Source organism: Poeciliopsis prolifica, unplaced genomic scaffold (genome assembly GCF_027474105.1).
Source record: "Poeciliopsis prolifica strain line A6 unplaced genomic scaffold, Auburn_PproV2 SCAFFOLD008, whole genome shotgun sequence".
NCBI classification, from domain to species: domain Eukaryota; kingdom Metazoa; phylum Chordata; class Actinopteri; order Cyprinodontiformes; family Poeciliidae; genus Poeciliopsis; species Poeciliopsis prolifica.
In genome coordinates, this window is record NW_026562383.1 from 13,855,351 (window position 1) to 13,877,877 (window position 22,527).

The 22,527-nt window shown below is 36.9% G+C and overlaps 1 protein-coding gene across 2 annotated transcripts; it reads right to left on the bottom strand.

Annotated features, from left to right (window-relative positions):
• Positions 1-7,503: 7,503 nt before the first annotated feature.
• Positions 7,504-21,446, bottom strand: mylk4a (myosin light chain kinase family, member 4a). 2 transcript variants are annotated; one of them, XM_055032939.1, is made up of 15 exons: positions 20,655-21,446; positions 16,050-16,187; positions 15,546-15,642; positions 14,982-15,402; positions 14,229-14,488; positions 12,933-13,038; positions 12,339-12,432; positions 11,906-12,015; positions 11,584-11,725; positions 10,767-10,837; positions 10,545-10,673; positions 10,319-10,471; positions 10,146-10,224; positions 9,756-9,810; positions 7,504-9,640 (listed from the first exon to the last, which is right to left on the bottom strand). In XM_055032939.1, the coding sequence occupies exons 1-14, from the start codon at positions 21,183-21,185 to the stop codon at positions 9,757-9,759; spliced, it is 2,385 nt and encodes a 794-aa protein (XP_054888914.1). In that variant the 5' UTR covers positions 21,186-21,446; the 3' UTR covers positions 7,504-9,640; position 9,756. The 2 variants fall into 2 exon arrangements, with proteins under 2 accessions (XP_054888914.1, XP_054888915.1); XM_055032940.1 differs by lacking the exon at positions 16,050-16,187.
• Positions 21,447-22,527: the final 1,081 nt, after the last annotated feature.

Below are 22,527 nucleotides of genomic sequence, written 5' to 3' on the forward strand. Positions count from 1 at the left end.
CTGCTCGGGTTAGTCTGTCTGTGACCCATTAAAGCAAACAGGACTGGCCAAGCAGCACAGGCCGTTTGTGCTCTGAGGGTTTTCTTAAAAAGAACATTGGCAGGAGATTGTTTTCCTTCCAAAAAAGCTGCCATTGTGGAAAGCGGAGGGAGATGTTTTGGCCTTGTTGCTCTTTTAAGGAGTCAGACTGACTATGAGAAAATTGAATTCCTGGAAAACAAGACATAGAATACAGGTATGTATGTTTTAGCCACAAGGAGGGAAAAAAACTGCTTCACTAATTTTCTCCTGAGTTTTGCAAAAGTAAGATCCTATTTAAGGCAGTCAGCAGGGTGTTTCCCAATGCAGAATTGTGCTGAGGTGGCCTCCAACTCTCCCTTTCTGACTGTGAGAAGGATTGCTCACTGAGCCATTAGGGAAAAGACAAACCATACAGCTTAGACTTAAAAGGGTTCATTACGGATTTTTAAGTGATATTCTGTAACCTATTGCAGACAACTGAATTTGTATATTCAGTAGGAGCAAGTAATGAATCCATATTAGTGAGTAATACTAACAGGAAGTCTCAACTGGATTTTTACAAATGTTAAGCTTGGTTCTTTGATGCATAAATTATCCTATGCTCTATACTTGTTTAAAAAAATGTTAAATGATTCAATTTTGATTGTGTGAGTTTTGTACTATTTTTGACAGTTGATGATGATTAGTCAGACACTTGGAACCACTTCTCATTTAAATACATTTTTATTTATTGGAAGGTGTTTTCCCCATGGTCTATAGTAGAAATGTCAATTTTGAATTCTACTGTCTTACAGCACACCTATTCTGTAAACTATCATAGCAGTTTATATAAACACTATATAATTAATGTTTTAACTGTCATCACATTTGCATATGGAAGTTATTTAGAAGCCAAAAGAAATAAGGCCATGGGTGGTGCGATAGTACTTTCCTGGATGAAACACATACTAAGAATGTAGGTTGCAAAACATTTTCAGTCATAGTGACAGAACCTTAAATTTATATCTGGTTGGACATACTTTTGTTCCAGTATCATGCTCCCATGATACTGGAAGATGACACTAATGTTCCAGTATCATGGCCTGACTCCAACAGAAAACACAATATCCCCAACCCCATTCACTGTGTGATGCTTGCTTTCCGTGTAAGTACCTACCCATTCCAATCCAAACATGACAATGGTTTTGAGGTTTTATAAAGTCACATTTGCTCATAGTATGTGTCATTTTGTTGTTTTAAGACAATTGAAATCCATTTTGACTCAAGGTTTCCTTCAGCCATCTGGATTTGTATGAAATGAAGAAACTAAGAAAGGCACCTCAGCAAGTAAAATATTACCTACTCATGTGCTTTTAGTAGATCATCACTTAAAAATTTCTGAACTATCCCTTTAATTTATTTGTTTGTAATTAATGTGAGAAAAAACAAATCCTAACATAGAACTTCATAACTGTTCAGCATAACATCAATCTTTGGTTAATTTATAATCTAAAATCTTCTTTGTTTATCCTCCAGGGAACAGCATCAAAGTGTGTAGTGGTTTAAGATTTTGTATCCCCACCAAAAGAAGGAAACACAAAGTAAAAAACAAGAATCTAAAAATGGTCTTTTCAGTTGAAACATAGGAGAGTATTGCTTTCAAGTCTCAACAAATATGATTATTTTAGCTGAAACAAAACCTGGAACAGTAAAGGCAAAAAGGGTGGGATTGTGGCTCTAACTTTAAAGTGTTTGTGTGCAGTCTTCAAGAGCTTGACAGGCACAGGATATGTATGGGCCATTGTTAGGTTCTTCAAGTGCTAACTCGGTGGTACAGCAACCACACAAACCCCTGCCCACAAATGCACACATACATATTTCTCCATTACACCAGCACAAGTCAGGAGACTTAACAACAAAGAGTTTTTAAATAGTTTTCTTTATTTATTGTTGTTTCTGATGTTTTTCTTTTGTAATTGCTGGTATTGTAGAAATAAAAATGGATGTAAATGTAGAAATAGAAAAATTTTTTATTGCTCCACAGTCAGTTGGGAAATCCAATATAAGGTTAACTCATCATATTGTCAACAAGAAGAAAAAACATTTTTGAAAGAAATCCATAACATGTCAATCTTATACTTTTATTGCACGCTAAATACACTCAAACAATATTTGCCTTAATGGTGTTTTTTTCTTGTTTTTAGGCTACATGTTGTTGAATTGTGTCAATGAAAAGCAAAGCAGATAAGGTGATCTATTTTTCCACGCCTATATTAAACTAGCCACACCTTCATCAATAAAGCTAACTCTAATTACATTGGGCAGAAAGTTACATATCAGCTGAATTAACTTTTGCTACTTACTGTCCCCTTTTAACTAAACTCACTTAAAGCTTTCATATTTATTAGTTCTCCAACAAAATATGTTGCTTCAGCAAAAACAAATGACATTTTGCAAAGTTGCATCCTTTACTACAACTTTTACTTTTGTTGTTAGGTTAAGTAAATAAAAAATTGTTATTGGGTTCCAGTTTTGTTTTTGTTTTTCTTGGTTTTATTATTAAACCGGTGCTCACCTGGGCAGGTTATATGGCAAACTTTGTGTTGATCTATCAAGTCCAATCCCACTAAAATATGTAGAAATTTGTTATAAAATTGAGAAAAAATTAAAGGAAAGGAATTTTTGCAAGGGACTGCAAGTCTTGTTACAAAAAAATATATTTTTCCTAATTTAATTTACTTATTTTTCATAACTCTCATTCCAAAACAATTATTTAAAAGCATGTCAGCAAGAGTGCGAACCAACATCCAAAGCTCCCCTGAGTAGACACAGGCACAGTAAATCTTTTTTTTTTTTCTTCTGCTTGCACCGTCTGCCACACAACACATAAAATTTCTGCCTGAAAATGGACTCTTTGTGTGGTCAAGTGAATATGGCCTGAAGAATGAACCACAGCACAGTGACTCTTTTCCTGTTTCTCCATTCTAAAAGCAGACTGGCCTTAAACGAAGACAGGCTCAGAATTGCCAAAACCAAGGGCAAACCACTGAAGAATTTTTAGTTTTGGTCAGCTATCAGTTATCTCAGAAAGCAGCTTATTAAATATATGTTTTCCTCTTAAATAAAGAAGCTTGAGAATGATACAAAGGCAAATATGTCCTAGTTCAATGATTGTTATTGATAATTCTTTCATAACTATTATTAATAAAAAATAATTCTCATTTGCTTTTATTCAACATTTCAACAAAATACATCCTTCAAATTATTGCATCTTTCACCTCACCTCTCTGCCTTGCCCTCATCTCTTAATTTTCAGATTTATGTCTTTCATCTCCTGTTTCAAACTCCACCGTGGGAAACATTTCACACTACAAAAGCAGCAGCCTCATGGGTTGCCATTTTGTTGCCTTTTTCTGTGTTTTTGTTGGCCAGACTTGCTGTTTTTGGGAGTCAGTCAGAGACCAGAGCAAGGGTCTTTTATCCCCCTCAGTGCAGTCCCTGTGGCAGGGCAACGGCAGCTTGGCCCATCGATCACAGTGCACTGGGAGGGAGGACAAACTCCGAGGGTGGGATGGGAGAACATAATGGAGAGATGTAGGACATGGATGTACGAGTTTTCATATTAGCTTGAATGTTGTATAACATATGTGTGTGTATCATGTGTGGATTCTGTATTCAACACAGTGGGCAAGGCAGGCGAGCCAAAACAAAGGTGAGCCAATGAAGCGTGACAGAAGCAGAATAATTAGATGTTTGCATGGATACAAGGTCAAGATGGAGCTCATTTGTCTGACTGCAAAAATTTAAACAAATAAGTACACAGGCAGCATCCTCTTACAGTCATTCAGACACATACGCTTTGCATTCACAGAACGCACACATTTTATTTTGTTTGAACAAGACTCTTGGCTCTATTTAGTACCTTCAGCAAAGACTCCCCCGTAGGAGTTATTGCGTAAAAGAGTGAATCACATACATACACAAAGAGTTGAAGCATCGCGCCTCTTCAGACAACAGAGGTCTCGCAGCAGGGCTGGCAGAATGAACCAAGACCTCATGCAGGCCGAAGGATGAGCCAGAGGGATGGATAAACACAAATGCAATGGGAATGGCCCCACTGTAGGACCGCCTGTCCAGTAATAGGGCCCAACCCGGAGGTGATATGGAGCCAAGCAGATGACCCAGCAGTGGGGGACCTCTGAGATCATTAAAGGCTTCAAGCATAGCCATTTGATCATAGTGGAAACCACTGAATGAAAACATTGGCTGGAGCAAGTTGCTGTGCTTCCTCCCCTCATCTGGAAACTAATCTGCAGGTGGGTGGGAGCTATTTTCATTTTGGAAATAAAGCTTCACTATTATTGGGTAAAAGTACAAACTCCATATTGGCTGTATGAAACTGTACTGATCATTTGTCGGGGACTTTGTCTCAAAAATCTGAAATACATAACTCTTTTTGGCCATTTACCCAAGACAAATATTTTGTCTCACAGAAACCTAATCATGTATTCAATAAAACATATATGTTCAAATATAAGTGGTCAAAATTTGAAAGCATAGAAATAGGTAGTGCATGTGAACATATGTTGATAAAACAGAATTAACTTTGTTTTCAAGTCTATTTCAAATTTCTTATCTCTATTTTGGGGAATTTCCTTAAGGGTTAAATATTTATCTATGGGGAAATTGAGTTACGTTTGAAATGCCACTATCATTGTTCAAGTCATTTCTTGTAAACTTTTCTAAAAAGCTAGATCCCATTTTTAAAGGAAAACAATTCATAGCCTAAACCAACTGCCAATGAATAATAACCTTTCGAAAAACCAAGTAAATAGAAAAAAGCTGGCTGACATCTATACAAGTGAAAACACTGACCTGAGTTCAGTGTTTTTACATTCCAGATGCTGCAAACTCTATCTGAATGTTTCACAAGGTTAAATCAACTAACTGTTGTGTGTTTGGTGGCTATTTTACTATCGTTTCCTTCACGTATTTCTGTTGTGAAAATTCAACCTCACAAATCGAGCAGCAGCAGCTTGAAATTGTCTATGATTATTGATATTGATATCAGTGATACCCAGGTATGAATTCTCTCGGGAAAACTGTGAGAGGATAATTGGACGTTTTTATTGGCGACAGGCCTCGGCAGTGTAAAAAACAGATCAGTCACTCAGCGTGTTTCCACCACTGGATGTGATGACACGTGTAGTGCTATTAACTGAACATAAACGTGGACTGGTCCCTACACCGCCCCACCCTCCTCCTGCTCAAATCAGAACCACCTGCCCAAGGCCCTGAGAACTGCCTGGTCCTCTCTGCGTAGCTCCAGTGAGAGAGAGCACCGCTTGTTTGGACAAACGTCAGGGCCAGCTCCAGGGGCTCTCACATGAAACGAAGAGCACAGAGAGGGAATCTCGCCCTTCGTGTAGCCTCTTTCAACCCTGAGCCTCATCTCTCCCCTTTTGAGCTGGACCCAATATTTTTTAATTACATCCAGGAAACTCCTGTTACAAAGGACACTTTCTTAGCGGGTCTGGTGGGAGGTTGTGTGAAGTTCTGGGGGTCACCCTTTACTTTCTTTCTGAGTATGTGTGGGTGGTAGGTGTATCAGCTAACAAACTCTGGAGTTTTCCACCTGGAGATCCAGGTTAACACTGAGAACTTTATTTCCCAAACCTAGAAAGGCGCCGGTTGTTGAAAGACACAGACAAAAATCAACTGCACAAAAATGCTGTCGCTGTTTCTCCACATTTCCTCTAGTCACACTATGTATTAATACGTGTCAAAATTTATTGTATTATGGAGATTTATTACCAAGATTTTTGTTCACTTCGAGGTTTTTTGCTGTGGTGGTCTCTAACTGACAGGAACACAAGCACTTTTTGTTATCTTTTGGTCCAATAAGTCCATCTGGTTTTGATTTGGCTCCTTGTAATCTCCCCCAGAGATGTGGATGGAGGGGACTTACAGGCAAAGCAGAGTGGTGGAGGGGCAGATTTTTTTTTTCTTCTCCTCTTAAATTGGATTTCTCACCATTCCAAAGTGGGCCTTGGACCTGAGGAAGGAGCAATAGCTGGCATTTAACTTTGAACCCTTGGGATTAAGAGAAAGAAAAGAACAGGAACAAAAGGAGATGGAAAATTCCTCTGGATAAATCAGTATCACCTGTTTTGCTCCACAATCAGCATGTTCTGAGTCAGATTCTCTTTGCCGTTATTTGTTTAAACAGGAATATGTGAACTCTCTCTGAACCATCCCAAACATGAAAGCTTTGGTTCCTGATGAATTAAGTGATGTGTGGAACAGATGAATCCTAGACTAAACAAACAGTTACAGTTTGGAAATGTTTGTGGAAAGATTTAGAAATTTCTGCTTCCAGTGTTATATTAACATTTTGTCATAACTGTTTGTTTGCAGTATTCAAACACAACAGCAGGAGTCAGTAGATCAGTATAAACTTTGTCAGGGTTTACAGTACATAGTTTAAGTAAATTCTTGTAATTATCTGCAGTTGTTTTGAATCTGTTTGTAACCGAGTGAAACCAGTATTGTTTAATAAATTTTAGCTGTCTTAGGATTTTTTTTATTTTATTTTACGAGTCATATTTATTGACGCCATTAAATTTTACTATTTGTATCTCAGTTGCCACCAAACAAATTTGAGGTACAATAAGACTTCTACAAACTCTTTGACAACACTTCATTTCTTACATCTTCAATGCAAAATAACAAACAAGAAACAGGAACTCAACAGATTCCCGTCAAAACAAAACATTACTTATTTGCAGCACAAATACTTCAAACATGGAAAGTTGGTAACTTCTAGTTTTATCCCATTTGAAAAGGTTCAGGGTTAGGATCAGGAGGAACACCGTCTGAATTTGTTTTTCTATGAAGAGAACGTAGCTCCCTATGATCTCCAGGTCAAACTATCATAAATAAAGTTTATTTCATAGTAAGACCACAGAAAACATGGTAGGCCTTTTCGTGTGAGGTATAATTCAAGCTTGACTAAACATCATCAGGAAGTTATAAGAGTGATTATGAATAATTTAATGAAAAACCCTGAGCGGTTTTGGCAAATATGGAATATAAGTCAAAAAAGTTCTAATCATACTCAATCTGGTTATAATATATATTGGATTATATACATTGTCCTAATATTTGTAAATTAAACCAGCTTTCCATATCTGGGCCTCATGGTGGTATATGGCAGCCAAGTTTTGGTCAGATTTCCCAAGGGCAGCTATAGTTACAATCAAGTAGTTGGCCACCATCAACATGTGAATGTGTGTGTGTATGATTGACGGAACGGAGTGTGAAGTGTGTTGGTGTCCTCTGGACTTGATAAAATATTATACAGGGCATTTATTGTTTTTAAACATCAGGTCAATTTTGAATTGTGACAAATTGTCCAAATCTGCAATATAGATTAAGCTCATGACAACAAAAAATTATTTTGTCTGGCAATATTATCTTCAAAAAGTAAAAGAAGAAAGAGCAAACAGTTTAAAATGGTTTATTTAATGGGATTGTGCACACTTTACAATTACATGCTGATTTTGTTAACACTCAGTGACGACATCTTTAATTTACAAGCACACAGCGCTCTGACAATCATTAAAGCATTCATCATCAAGGTAAACTAAAACTACATAAATGTTCTATGAATAAGTTGTGGATCATTTTTAGTTTGTGAGCCTTCACAGAAGGCATTTCAAATGTTTTGGGGGGTTTTCAAACTCAAATCTACAAAACCATCTGAGCAACAAAAAAGACTCCAGAGGCAGGTTAGCCAGATAGTAAAGAACAGTTAAAAAAAATTACATAAAAAAAAAGACTGTGTGGGTCACATTTAGACTTTGAAAGTGGGCAAAACACAAAGCTAGTCATGCAATAAAAAGTAAACTAGTAAATTAAGATGGTAAGACATAAACTGTGTCGCAGAAGTACGTTTTCTAAAGTTACATGTTTGCTCAGAAATCAGACATGGAAGACATGAAGAGACTTGACCATACAATCTGTCCACCAAACAAGATTGGTGAATTATTGTTTAAATAAATATTATTATAAAGTGCAAGTACTACATAATCTGACAGTGGACATACAAATATCAACATCACCACAATCAGTAAATTTTTAATTAAAGGGCCACATTCTTTTATTCTAAAGTCATATCTACAGACTAAAAGGAATATTTAGGATTTAGGTTTGTTTACAGTTATTACTTTTACACACAGCATATTTAAGGTTTGTAAAAAGAAAGCCTCAAAGTAAAAACTATCTTTTAATGCTATATCATAGTCTCACAGTAAACTATTTGAGCTTTTCTTTTGTCATGTCCTGATTTATGAAGATCAACACACATTGGCTTTACATAAATGGAATGCTTGCTTGTCTTGTCTATTTTGAATATTGGCTCAGAAAAACAGCACTTCCTTGTTGCATATATTGTTGGGAAAGATGAAGTCAGGTATTCCGTATTTAAAATGTCCACCAAGTCCTCCATCACTTGATTGGAAAAAGGTAGGATAACATTTTGAGAAATACTTTAGTCACCTTTTATTTCTTTGAATTGTTGAAAATATTAATGAATATTGCATTAGTGGTTGTGCTTAAATCCTTTTGTATGTTTTTTTTTTCCATTGAACAACTATATTCAATATTCAAGGCTAGATTTTTCTAAAAGGTTTAATATGACCAACAAACATCTGCCTTACTTCAATGGCATGTTCTTTCTAATTTTGTTGAGTAGCAACAAGAGAGATCCCTCACTTTATCACATCACATCCAGACCACAGGGAATATGATGTTTTGGATCACTATTTAAAGTCTCCTCTGTACTGTGATCAACCTAAAAATATATCAATGTATAAATATCAATATATTCAAGTTAAAGTTGTACAGTAACAGTTTTGGTTACATCTACAAGATTAACTTACTTTGATTACAGGTCAGATTTTCCTAATATTTATCATGTGAAATTATGCTATAGCAACAAAAGATGTGCTTTTCTCAGACATATTTTTTAGGGTTGCTAAGTTGACAAAGAAGTTAAAAATAGATGTGTACTGTTATGCAATAACAACAATAGACCTTTTCTTAGCATGTCTAAGTCTTTTGCAAAAAAAAAAAGGAAGCCACACAAAACACTTTTGCCACATTTTAGCTAGATATAAACCAAAGAAAGTAGTGTTTGAAAGTGAAGCCTCAAGCCATTCATGCACTTCTAATGAAAGCAAAGATGGCACGCAAATCAGCCTCAAGTATATAATACATAATGGTTCATCAGATACTTATAGCACCATTTTTTAGATACTTAAATAAGGACAGAAACTAGTCAAATTCATAAAGTACATCCTCATGGCAGCATTTTAGAAATGAATAAATGTTATAAACTTTGCAAAAGCTACATGACAAAAAAGGATAATGAGTGGCTTTACAAATTAGTAATGTGAATAAATTAAACCAGGTGAGAGTACATTTCACATTCTTAGAACATACGGGATCACACGTAACCTGAAAATTCAATCCACGTCTCAGGTGCTTCAGTTGGATTTAGAGAAGTCTAGAAGATTTCACTGACAAAAAGGGTTGGTCCAAGTTGCCACATCAGGAGCCATCTCGTTCTTGTCCAGATCTAAAAAGAACCGTTGAGAAGGTTAGTTTCCAGAGGTCTAGTAATGTCAGAGTAAACTTTAAGAAATGCTTCCCCCTTGTGGATAGATGGATGGATGGATTACTTTCAACATTACCTTATAAATCAATCACGGGTACGCATGATGATCTGCGTGATCTGCACATATTTTTCTGTCAAAAAAATTAAGAAAATTGTGTAAAAAATATTTTATAAATATTAAGCAGTATCAAAGTGCAATACAAACACTTCTTATAGAATTCGCTCTGTCTCTGTCTTTTGTTAAACATGTGCCCATTCCACATTTTCAAATATCATTTAATATTTATTATTTTTTTACTAATCCATTTGTAAGATAATAATAAAAGTAATCTAATTTTGACATAGTCACCCAACACTCTCCATCTTAAAAAATACATGTAAAGTTAAACCAGAAGTCTCTCACAAGATTTGGAAGAATTAAAGATAATTCATAATCCACAGTTGTTTTTCAGTCATTTCTTTCTACCTTTGTATAAAGACGATGATGAAGAACAGAGTCGGATAGCCATGGATGCCTTAATGCCTCAGAGGCTCCCATCCTCCATCTGATGACAAACGTAAGACAAAAATACTTTTCATATTTTAAATTCTCACCAGACATTAAAAATTCCAGATCATACAGAGACACAATGCACTTACGTTTTATTTATAACAAGGAGCCTTGTGATAAAGTCTTTTGCTTCCACTGAAGTATCTGCAAACTCCTGTTCCTCAAAGTTCCACTGACAAGCCAAGATGTTGTTTAAAGTCTGATTGTCATCATCGCCAAGGAAGGGACATAAACCACTCAGGCTAGCAATTAAAGAGAAGGAAGATTTACCGGTGGTTTGAACACAGTTGAGCATGAATTTGCATCTTTACTTACAGCATGTAAGTTATGACACCAAGGCTCCACATGTCTGTGTTGAACGACACAAAGTCGTAGTTGACGACCTCAGGAGCTAGAAACTCTGGAGTTCCAAAATTCACCTTTAATTTCTCCCGTGGTTTATATCTGTAAGAGGACATGATTGTTTTTCAATCCAGGGACATTTTGCATTTTCAAAATACCAATGAAACATTTATTAAATCAGAAATAGAAACTTACATCCTAGCGAGGCCAAAATCAATTATCTTAATCTTGTTGGTCACTCTGCTCACGCACAAAATGTTTTCTGGCTTGAAAGACCAGGAAAAAAAAAAGACTTTTAAATTACTTCCAGTAAATAAAACTATGCTAAAGACCTTTTTCTAAAAGCTATTACTTTTAGATAGATCAAGGAACAGCAATCATTTAAAGAACATTTCGGACCCCATTTCTACAACATATAATTTATATAGAGCAGCAAAAAACTGTTTTAATTTGACCAAAAATGACAAAGGAAATGTTCTATTTTGAATACTAAAAATATTTGCATTTTGTAGAATGAGTCCAGCTGAGAGAGCCTTTTGCTGTAGTCTATATAAAATTATTATTTACATAGTTTAAAGTTAAGAAACATTAAACTACTTTTCAAAGCTTTGTACAATTAAGGACCTTTCTAGATATTCTATGGAGTTACTGCATAAAAACAAACAGAACCGCTTAAACCACCCTTTTTTATTGCCTTTGTGAGTAAAGATATTTCTTATTTGGATTTGTAAATGCCACAGAGTGGGGGCCAAAAAGCCTGAATGTCTGAAGCTAGACATTCGATTTTAAATATCTTCTTAATTAATGTAAATAATTAAGAAATGTGCATATTTTATAAATTCAAATGTTGTGACCCAGTGTATACAGTATCTGCCAAAAAAAAAACTTGATAATAATGATGATGCAGTCCAATCTTTACCATCGTAAGGTAGCAGAACTTTTCCATAACATCCTTTTCTCAAAGTTTATGCAGAGATTCCTAATCTTTATTGTTTGTGTTTATTTTTCTTACCTTTAAATCTAGATGCAGTATTGACATTTTGTGCATATGTTGAAGGCCCTCGCAGATCTGTCGGATGAACACCACAGCATCCAACTCCATCAAAGTGTAGTTTTCATCAATAATCCTGTCAAAGAGCTCTCCTCCACCAACACTGATAAAGACAAATGCAAAAACAATTTACATATATAGCAAAAAATTCAGGCGTTTTTCTTTAAAAACAAATAATGCCTATAGTAAATTAATCTTGATTAATAATTATATCAAAAATTTGAAGATTGAGTTGGTAGTCTTACATGCATGTACTGGAAATCTAAAAAAGAAAGGGTCATACTATTCAAGTACAAGGATGATGTCATTCCTTGACTCATAAGCTGCATACAGCTGGATCAGGTTGGCATGGTCCAGATTATTCATGACCTGGATCTCATTCTTCACCACGTCCTACCAAAAACACAGGCACAGAAAGATGCAGAGGCAGACAGGAAGACGCACAGATGGAGGACACACACATAAAATGAGAGGTGTCAGCTGTTCTCTGTGATAGGAGACTATGCATCTTCTGGTCTAGGTCAGTTATTTTCTCACTGTGGTGAGAAGTATTCCCTTTGCCTCTGTTCCAGGAGAAGCCTAACAACATTCTAGTAAGTACTAAAACCTGTTACGCCCCCCTGGGTTTTTTTTCATGTCACACGTGGCTCAGTTCTCATGGTAGGAGTTAAAATAGACTTGCTCAGCGTCATGGCAACGTGTCTCAGGTGTCGTACCTTTTCTTTCTGGCTTCGAGCTTTAATGACCTTCGCTGCCAAAGTGAGACCTGAGGAGTTTTCAACACATTTGTGCACCTGACCAAAACGGCCCCTGTAGGAAGAGAGGGAGAGAGAACAATTGGCTTCCTGTTGCTGCACAGCCAGTCCGTTGTTCTAGCCATGCAAATTATGCATTGCAGCAGTAAAGAATCATTTAATAATGGGACAGTGATAGTGGAGTGCATCTTTCCCATGAGAAATCAAGAACTGATCTTTCCTTTTGGAAAGTGTTGCGGTTAATCTGCTATTTTATTCAATCTGAGCCAGGCTGCGCCTCTACTTTGAAGGCCCGAATTAACACCTAGAGATTAGCTACCAGCTGGCGCTGTGGATCCAGTATCACATACCAGTCAGTCTTCATGTAAAAATAACTGCCATGACTCTGGAGTTATGAACCATTGAGGAGAGGAAGAGAAAAGGGGAAGGATGGGGAGGACAATTACACAATCGGCCCCAAATCTGGAATTGATCTTTTTAATGGCTTTTGTTCAGCACTAATGCAAGATTTTTACTATTTATTTTTGGTAAGTAGAAAAGAGGAGCAGCACTCACCCGCCTAGGACCTCTTGCCAGTTGATTGTATAAAAGTTTCTTATCTGGTTTGGCTTAGCAGACACAATGCGATGATTAAAAGGAGCTGCCGGAGGAGGAGTGGTATCTAAAAAGGGTTGGGGAGACAAGGAAAAAGATATTTCTTTTTATAAGTTATAAATAAGGCGTAACATACATGTCTCACTAATAATGAGCTGCGGTTGACTTTTTAAAGTATGCATGCAACCATCATTGCACTGGCATATCATGTAGAAATGTCTTGTAATAAATAATTACAGATAGAGCTGTATTGTTTATGAAAGCAGACAGCTTGGATTCAAGTCTCAGGTTCAAGACTATGCTCTTCTCTGAACTTCCATCTGTTGAACTGCAGAATCCAGATCTGCAGATCGAGTGGATTTTTTATCCACTCGATCTAGAATCCATGATTCACTTCTTAGTGAATCATTATTCACTTCGAAGAATAATGATTCTTCTCAGTGAAGAGTCATTATTCCATTAATGCATCCTAAACTTTGACCCAAAAAATACATAATCAGATTAAAAAGATAAATGTCACAGGTTACTGGATAAAAGAGAAAAATATGTATGACATAATCTACTGCATTCAGATAGATGCATAGTAAATCCTAGACACATACCACTGTTATATTTACTTCCAGAACATCTAGAGATGCATGTCTAAATGTGTCTTTGGAAGTTTGCTTTTGTCTTTTTTGGGTTGTGATTTATTATTATTCTGTTCCTGTTGTAAAGCTATTAACCATCATAAAAGTTTATTTTAATATAGCACTTAGCTTTTATTCCAGAGGATAAGAATGATTTATGAGTCAGAAATTAATGCTCCTGATCAATTTTGTTTCTTTGTATTATTATATTTAGTGCAAGATTCACATGTTGGTCTTATTGCTTTCAGTTTTCACTTGAGGACCACATAACTTTCTTGATCACTTGTGTAACTCTGAAGTGGTTGATTCAATTGTACTTATGTCTTGTTTATTGACATATTTAATATTTTTGAAATCAAATGATAGTGGCCCATTCTCCCTTGCTTTAGTCTTGTTTCCACTTTCTTAGAGCTCAGTTTTACTTTGCAAGTTGACGACTACTGTACACCAATAGTACAGTCACTGTGAGCAAAATAGATCATGTTCAATGTGTTTCATTTCTCAAAGCTGTACAAACAATATATGTTCTAACTTTCAGGATAATGAAAGAAAGTTCTTGTCATCAGTTTCATTAGCACCAGGCTTCCCAAGCATTGTCCTACTATTGAAGAAGAGGGATGTGACTCACCAATGAAGAACCGCTCACTTTGATCGTCATCTATCATTTTTTCATCAGCATTCTCCAGTTTTCCTTTCTCCAACTTTTCTTTAAGGTTGAACTGGATTTGAATTCCATCTGCCTTGAAGCTAGCCCAGTCTTCATGCTCAGTGCTCTCATCATCTTCTTCTTTCTGCGCCTCTTCTCTTTCCTCCTTCTTGTCTTGTTCTGTTTCAGTGATCTGGTCCTGCTCAGTCTCTGTGCATGGTGTTGCTTCCTTGTGGTCATCGCTGTAGGTTGAAGTTGATGGGTTTTATGGGTTTGTTTGGTTCTGTGACATTATATACTTTGTAGCTTTAGATAATACAAATTGGATGCAAATGTGTCAAAAAAGCACAAAGAACTGTGAAAATAACCAAGCATGGCCTCTACGGTATGAATTTGAAAGAAAAAAAATTAAATAATGAAACTGGATATCTATGGCAGGTTAAGGTTAATTGCAAACAAAACCAGAATAGCAAGGGAAATATCTGTTTTAATAATTGATTCATATTTGCATTCAACTATTTTGTTTGAGAAAATAAAATAGTTTTCTCAAATTGCTTTGTAGAAAGTAATAATTATTTGATCCTCAGTGCTACTCAACTTCACCAAAAATGTGAAAGATAATTATTAAGTGATAATTGTTCTACAGGAAGGAAGTTTACCAAAACCTAAGACCATGTGCAGAAATGTAGATTGACTTATTGCCACAGGAGTAATTATAGGTATATACAATCATACCTGGTAGCAATCTCCTCTTTTTTATCTACATCGGAAGAGGGCATCTCGGAGACTTCTATTTGTTCTTCAGAAGCAGAAATATTTTCTTTCTGTTGTTCCCTGGGAACTTCAGGCTTTTCTTCTTCTGCTATGTTTTGCACTACATCATCCACTGGCACTGCTTGTTCCTTAGTTTCCTCTTTCTCTGTTTGCTCCTCAATAACACCTGTAGACTCACGTTCCTCAGCCACAGTAGCTTGGGAATCTTCCTGCACATAGTCCACCAGGTTGTGAGCGGGGGCCTCTGGTTGCTTGTCTTTAGGGGACACCCCAGACTCCAGATCCAGCTGCAGAAACAATTGATCTGTTTTTTCTGTGTTCTCTTTGTTTAATTTCTGCACTTCTTCAAGAAGCAAAGCCTGCTTCTTTGGCGAAATATTATCTACAAAAAAAAATAAAAAACAAGAAACACAGAATTTGAATTAAGTCTTTGTAATTAAGGTTGCACTGATTTTGAGATTAGTTTCTGAGTTAGGATTTAAATGCTGCAAGAATTAAACCATTATGATCTATTTCTTTAAGAACCTGTTGCATCTGGAGGCTTCATCTTCTTTTGAGCTTTCAGGCTCTTCTGGCCCAAACATAGTTTTTCTGCCCCATCTTTGTTCTTGTGATCTTTCCCCTGTGAAAAAAATAAGTGAATAAATGTTAGATCTGGTAGCCTTGACAATATCTGTACTAAATCAATGTTGATGTTTTGTACTATATTATTTCTCTTTGCTTGTCAGATGTATTTCTATCCAAAACAAAAATTCAGAAATCTGTCCTAAAAAGTTTTTCTCAGTTTTAAAAAATATATTTTTTGAAGAAATTATTATTTAAAACATCAAACCAATGATATCCAAATAAACTGGTGCTGAGACTCATAACATTAAGAAGTAGGCATTCATAAAATACCTTTCATGAAATGCAGTGCAATAGATTACATATGCATTTATGTAAACATAAATGCTAAAGGATATAGAGTTAAGCAATAAAAAGATAAAGAAGTTCTAGTATATGTACAGTTTGTAAGCACAAAAAACCTACAAAGCTTCCACATTTACGTGATGCGAGGAAATGCTTTGGTCCATGGAGCTTTATCTTGTATTGGTGCTGCAGAGAACTTGGCTGACATGCAGGAGTTATCTCTTGTTTCCATTTACTGGCTTTGTTAGAGGTAGTTTTCTAGTAAAAAGACAAGATGGAAATGCTTGGTAGGATTGTAGCAGTGTACAAAGAAGGGGTGCATTTATTTTATTTTTTATATTGGTGCAAACAGAACAGGCATTTAACTGAAGCAGCAGTGCTGTAAAGAAGTATTTGACTTCACAGATTTTATTATTATTATTTTTTTTATGTCTCAATTAAATGTTTCAGATCATACAGTGTTTTTTTTTTATATATCTGTCAAAAAATAGCGTGAGAAACCTAGACTAAAGAAATCACTTAATTAGAACCCAGCTCACAACATAACATAATATTCTCAAAAAGTCCCAATCGAAATATAGCTACAAAGTCATCTGTAAGACTTTGGTACTCCAGCAAACCAAAGTGAAACTCTCTCAAGACCACTCATCCAGGAGGTCACAAAAAACCTACCTCATCTAAAGCAGTGCATTGCTCACCTACCTCAGTTAATCGTCAAACAATAAAGGCAATCCTGGGCACAAATATTATCCACAGGAGAGTTTTTATTTACTAATACAAACATTTGAGAAAATATTCCATGGACTGATCAGAGAAAAGTGGAACTTTTTGGAAGGCATGTCTTGTTATGTGCCTCCCTTCAGTTGTAAGTGCTTAGGACAGTGTTATGGTATGGTTAGGTACAGGCATTACAAAACCAGTGTGTTGACTGGGGGACATAAAAATGTCACAGACAGTGACAAGCAAGTGATACACTATTGTGGAATCATAGTAGGATAGTATTATAGACTTAGAGTTTAACCCTGCCTGCACAGTAAGAGTCCAACCAGGCTGCAGCTTTAATTGGTTCTTCCCCAATCAACAAATTTGTCTCTATTTGCAGATAGATTCTGTGCAGTTTCTCGCATTTTTTGGAAACCAAAACATGGGCTGGTACAAGCTGGGCATTGAGAGCAACTCATTTGATTGTCAGCAGACTCTTTGGTCCTTGGATGTATGTCACTGGATGAAAAGTCCTCAATCATAAACATCTCAACCACCATTTTCAATCTGCAACAAGACCGTCATAGTTGGCAAGATGGTGAGCCACAAATCAATAAGTGAGACTTACCAGGCAAGTGCCTAAAAATCAATCTGGTAAAAACCAGCCTCTTGTCTTACACTGTGCTTCTTATCAAGAGTCTTCTTTTGAGAAATGATTGCTTCCTGGAGGTGTGAAGGTTTTCAATTTTACCCAGTTGCTAAAGTCTGCCCGTGACGTATGTAATACGTCAGTTTGAAGTTAAGAAGCTTGTCAGAAATTACCTGCATTGTAATCAATCATCCTCCACTGCAGCTAGAGTGGAGGATGGCTGTTAACGTCATTTCAATATTTGGAAGCATGGCCAAGACAGATTGAATTGCTTCGTTCACTTCCTACACTGCATTTGCTAAAACTAGAGACAGATTGCAATTCTGAAACAGCATAGTTATTCACAACTACTCCTTCTGTTGGCTGACTGGCCCAGTAAAAAAAATTTACCGGAGACAATCCGAGTCAAAGGGAGAAAGCCCAGACTGTGCAAGATTTTTTTCGAGCAGAATTGCCCAGGAAGGCAATGATCTGGCAAGTCACATGTGCAAACTGACATCATCAGAAAATTATCATCAGTCACTACAACTCCTTTTCTCATAACCTAAGTTTCCACATTCAGGTACGCATTCTTCTGAGATTCGCACCTATAGTTAGAAACACACTGCTAATGGAGACACACCCAACTTAGCTAGAAACTATTAGAGTGAAACCTGATAATGGAGAAGGGACTATAGCGTACCAACCTTCACCGAGCTACACCCTGCTGCTCAGTGGCAGTGAGAGATAAGTTAATACTTTAATACTTGAATACAAGTGAGATACTGTCTCAAAAAATACAGCAATGCGCATGAAAGCAGAAAGAAATCTGTAACATACTTTTTCACAGCACTGACTAAAAGTAATATACAAGTAATTGTATAGGTAAATAATAAAAAACTTGTTAATATGAAAGTTGATACAAAGGGCTGATGTTCACAAAAACATAGTCACACTTTCAATAAACACCATATGACAAATTGTAAAGACCTAACTGACTTGCAGCCACAGTTACTGGACATCAACATGCACATACTGGCTTATATAATGACATGCCTCTGCTTATTCATGGCTGATGGATAGGTAGCAGCAGGACAGTGAAAATAGAGCTTATCACTTGTCGCACTCAACAGTGGAATGTGATGCTGACCCTGTGTGGAAAATATTACAAGCGATTGCAGGTTGTTCTCCAAATCTCCCAGCTGAATCGATGATACTAAACACTCTGATATCAGGTTGAGACGGAAAGAAACTCATCTTGAACTTGAGGTGTCCCACATATGTTTTTCAACAATGAAGTTAACTGAGAGGGGATATGTTGCTAGTGTCAAGGTTCACTTAGAGACAGTTGTGGGGTATAGAAATGTAACTGGAAAACAAGGGAGTGCATATTGAGACCAAAGTAACATGAAATAAATGTTAAATATTTCACACCTCTGGAGGTGGGATAGGATGACAAGCACTCTGACGACAATGGAAATTCATTGAAACACGACCCACAAATAATTCAGATTACTTGGCAGTCATAAATGTTCACCAAAGAAAAGTACATTGGGAAGATTTTTTTATTTTTTTTTACTCCCACAACATACAGTAACACTTCCTTCTGCCAATGTGGTCAGATTTTGCTTTGCTCATCTGACTAACTTAAAAGAAAACCATAACCTCTTTAGCTATGTAAGGGATAGCAGTGTGCACATCTGAGTGCCGGCTGCTGCCAGATAGCACTTAGTGACCCTTTAACAGAGTCATCACAGTCTGCTTAATCACAGATAATAAAGACAGAAAGCCCAGGTCAGCTTTGGATGTGACTTCAGTGCAATGGGAAAGTGTTTTTGCGTAAAAGATTTTTTTTTTTAAAATAGACATTGTATAATGCTTACACCTTTTAACTTCCAGAAATTTAAATACCATTCATGAAATGCAGTGCAATATATTACATATGTAGGACACATTGAAAGGTACTTTTAAGTGGATCCTCTGTAATATCATACTGAAGACCACTTTTGATGTTGTAGAACTTCTTTTTGTTGTAAGTGTTCTGGAGTAGCAGCTTTATGACAGTAAAAAAATATGTTTATGCTGATTATTTACAAAATAACTCTGTCTCAATCAAGGTTTTCAAGTTTGGCCTCAAATTCTTATTTAGATACTTTATGAACTTTGAACACATTAAAATGCTGGCTTTGGCTGGCAGTATTTTTAAGGTTGTTGTACTGCTGGAAGGTGAACCTCCAGTCATCCTCCTAACAGTTCTGATCAGCTTCCCTGTCCCCACAGCACTAAGCAGCCACTATCATGTTTTATCATGGTGATGGTGTGGTCAAGGTGAGATCAGCATTGCTTTTCTGCCACACATTGCATTTTGCATGTGTGGGAGCTGTTTTATTTTGATTTCCTCTGACCAGAGCATTTTCTTCCCCATTCTGGTCTTCTTATACTGGTCTTTTAACCATGCCATTCTTCTTGCCAGCTTTTAATAAAACCAATAATTGTAAAAGTAATCAGATTCATCAGATATGCCGTAAAACTGCGAGCAGAGCTTTAACTGTGGCACTATGGAGAGCTGAGACTGGAAGTGCAAGCACAACATGTACAAAGAAATCTGAGTGAGTGAGAGTAATGAAGACCAAAAGAGAGAAGGTGAGAAATTTGACTCATCATGAAACGTTGACACATGGTAAGCAGACAGGGCCGGGGGGTAAAAAAAATACCACTGTTCCAATCAAAAAATGAACCGCAGGCCACTTGTATTTCGATCTAGGCTTCATGCTGGCTTTATCCTGGTGCTGCCAGGTTGTGCCCCTCTGTGCCTCATGCAAAGGAGGCCATGTTGCATCAAGCACAAGAAGGGAGCCAGCAGCCATAAACGTGAGTTAAATGGGGACTTTATATATGTATCATGTTTATTGTGCAATAGCAACATTTTCTTATGGCATACACTATCTTTATTGCTTTACCCTTTAAATATATCTTGAAAGTATGTACATGCCAAAACCCAGAAGTGACCTTTTAAACCAGCTAATTATATAGAAAAAAAACCCTAAAGCTAAAGTTCATTAATGAGCAAAAACAAGGCTGTTCAGCTTTGGTGCTGTGATCATTTTTACTTGTCCTGCCAAAAAGAAAAAGAAAAAAAAAAGCAGAAACTGCTGAGTTATAACTTTATCTCTGTAATTTCCACAGCATTATGCTTTGCATGTGGAATGCTGACAAATATGAGATGAAAATAATAAATGGGTATGTAGAACCCCTTCAAGCATAAAAATCTTCTAACCTCACTTCAGAAGCTACTCTGTAAATGCCAAAATTCAATTTTGATTAAGACCAAAATCACCCAAAATTTGGCAATGTGTAGTAATGCTCTAAACTTAGCATTTTCTAGCTTCTCCCACCTTGTCAGGCTTCTTTGTAACCGTCTCTGTGGATGTTTTCCTTTTGGTTGCTTGTTTCCCTTTACTGTCTTTGTTCCTGGTTGTTTTCCGAGTTGCTGGACCTTTGAACATCATCTCCATGACCTTTGAACGCTTCACCGTCTCACCAATGAAGCTGATGACCTGCTGCATGCTAAGAACCAGCTTCTCCATTCCTTCCAGCTTTTGGGCCTGCTGCTCAGACCGCTGGTTGACTACAGACATGATGGTGCTCATCTCCTGGCAGATCAGCCGCACCTCCCGTCCCATCACCTGGGTCTGGTTCACCACCCTTGGGGAGAGATGGATCTCCTCCTTGTCCACCTTGATTTGCTCCATATCCTGTTCAATGTCATCGATTTCTTGTGACATCCCATCCAGTCGACTGAGGACCTTTTCTTGAAGATTGATGAGTTTGTCCATCTTGCCACTCAAGGATTCAATGCGGTTTTGGATTATATCAAATCCTGCATTGCTGGAGTCTCCCATTGCATTTATGACTAAGGAACTCATAGTTTCCTGTGATACAATAGTTACCTCAAGACACCAACTTGATATAAAAACTTTTTGGGTAAAGTCCGTGCGACAAGCAAAAATACTTTCACTGAAATCGCTGCCAGTTCTACAGAAAAGAAGAGAAAGCTAGAAAAGGAATCCAGAAAATATTCTAGGTACAACTCAGCAGGAAAACACTCAAACACAAAAGATTTTAAATCTTTGAAACTGCAAGATAATTAAAGCAATCAGAACTATTATGAAGTCAACCCTCTGGTCTTCTCCTCATGATATGGTATTAAGATAGAGTGAGTTGGGGGGAGGGCTAAAAGTAAATGGCCGGCCTACGTCAGCAGGCTTCAAATGTTTTGGGAGGGAGCTTGGCAGTGGTTGAGTTATGAGACATCTGAGAGGCTTCAACTGTTAAGCCCACCTCCGTGCACTTGCTTGGTAGGTGTGAAAATAATCACTGTACACAGTACTTGTTGTGCCGAACAAGTAAGAAAATGCTTAGTGATTAGCATTTTCTTAGGTGAACTACAGATCCATCGTAACAGGCAGACTTTTCTGTAAAAACAGAAATTCTCTGTAATGTTCAACCTGAAAAGCAAGGACATATTTACAGTAGTGTTATGCTATTGTAAAAGCAATCCTGAAAGGATCTCTGGATTGCTTGTAACATCTACTCGCTGTCAAGGGAATTGAAAAGAAGCTTGACCTACAGTTGGACATGTCGCCTTCAGGCTGAAAGAAGAGATGGGTGACACAGATGATTTATGATGTGCTTACTCTCTGACAAAAACATCCTCTGATAACCTCCCATAGGAGAGAGAAAAGAATTAATTTTAACTGACCTTGTGTAACATAATCATAATCCATATGCCTTATAGCTCAAATTAAGTGATCTATGATTTATCGAGACTACGATTTATCGAGACTACACTAGTGTCAGATGTACGGACAGACATAGACAGTTGTTTCTTGAACTCCCCCTGACTTCCCTCTCCATCCAGCTCCCTTTTCTTCTTGTGTTCCCACAGACTCGTTCATGAAGAGATCGTAATGATTCTGACAACACAAGCACAGACTGTGAACTGGTCCAAGATGACCCATGCCAAACTCAGCTCATGCCAGTTACTCACACCCATGTCTTGGCTTGAAGAGAGGTTCAGTGAGAGGGAAAGGAAGGAACTAGATTCAAATTCAGATTTGCCTCTGTCATTTTTTCTGTGTCTACAATAAGAACATTTAGATGTCCAGAAAGTTTTTTTTTTAATCATCACATAACTGAGTTTGCTTCTTTTTTTTACTTGAAAATATGCACTTTCTAGGAAGATAGCTTGGAGAAAGCACAGGTTCC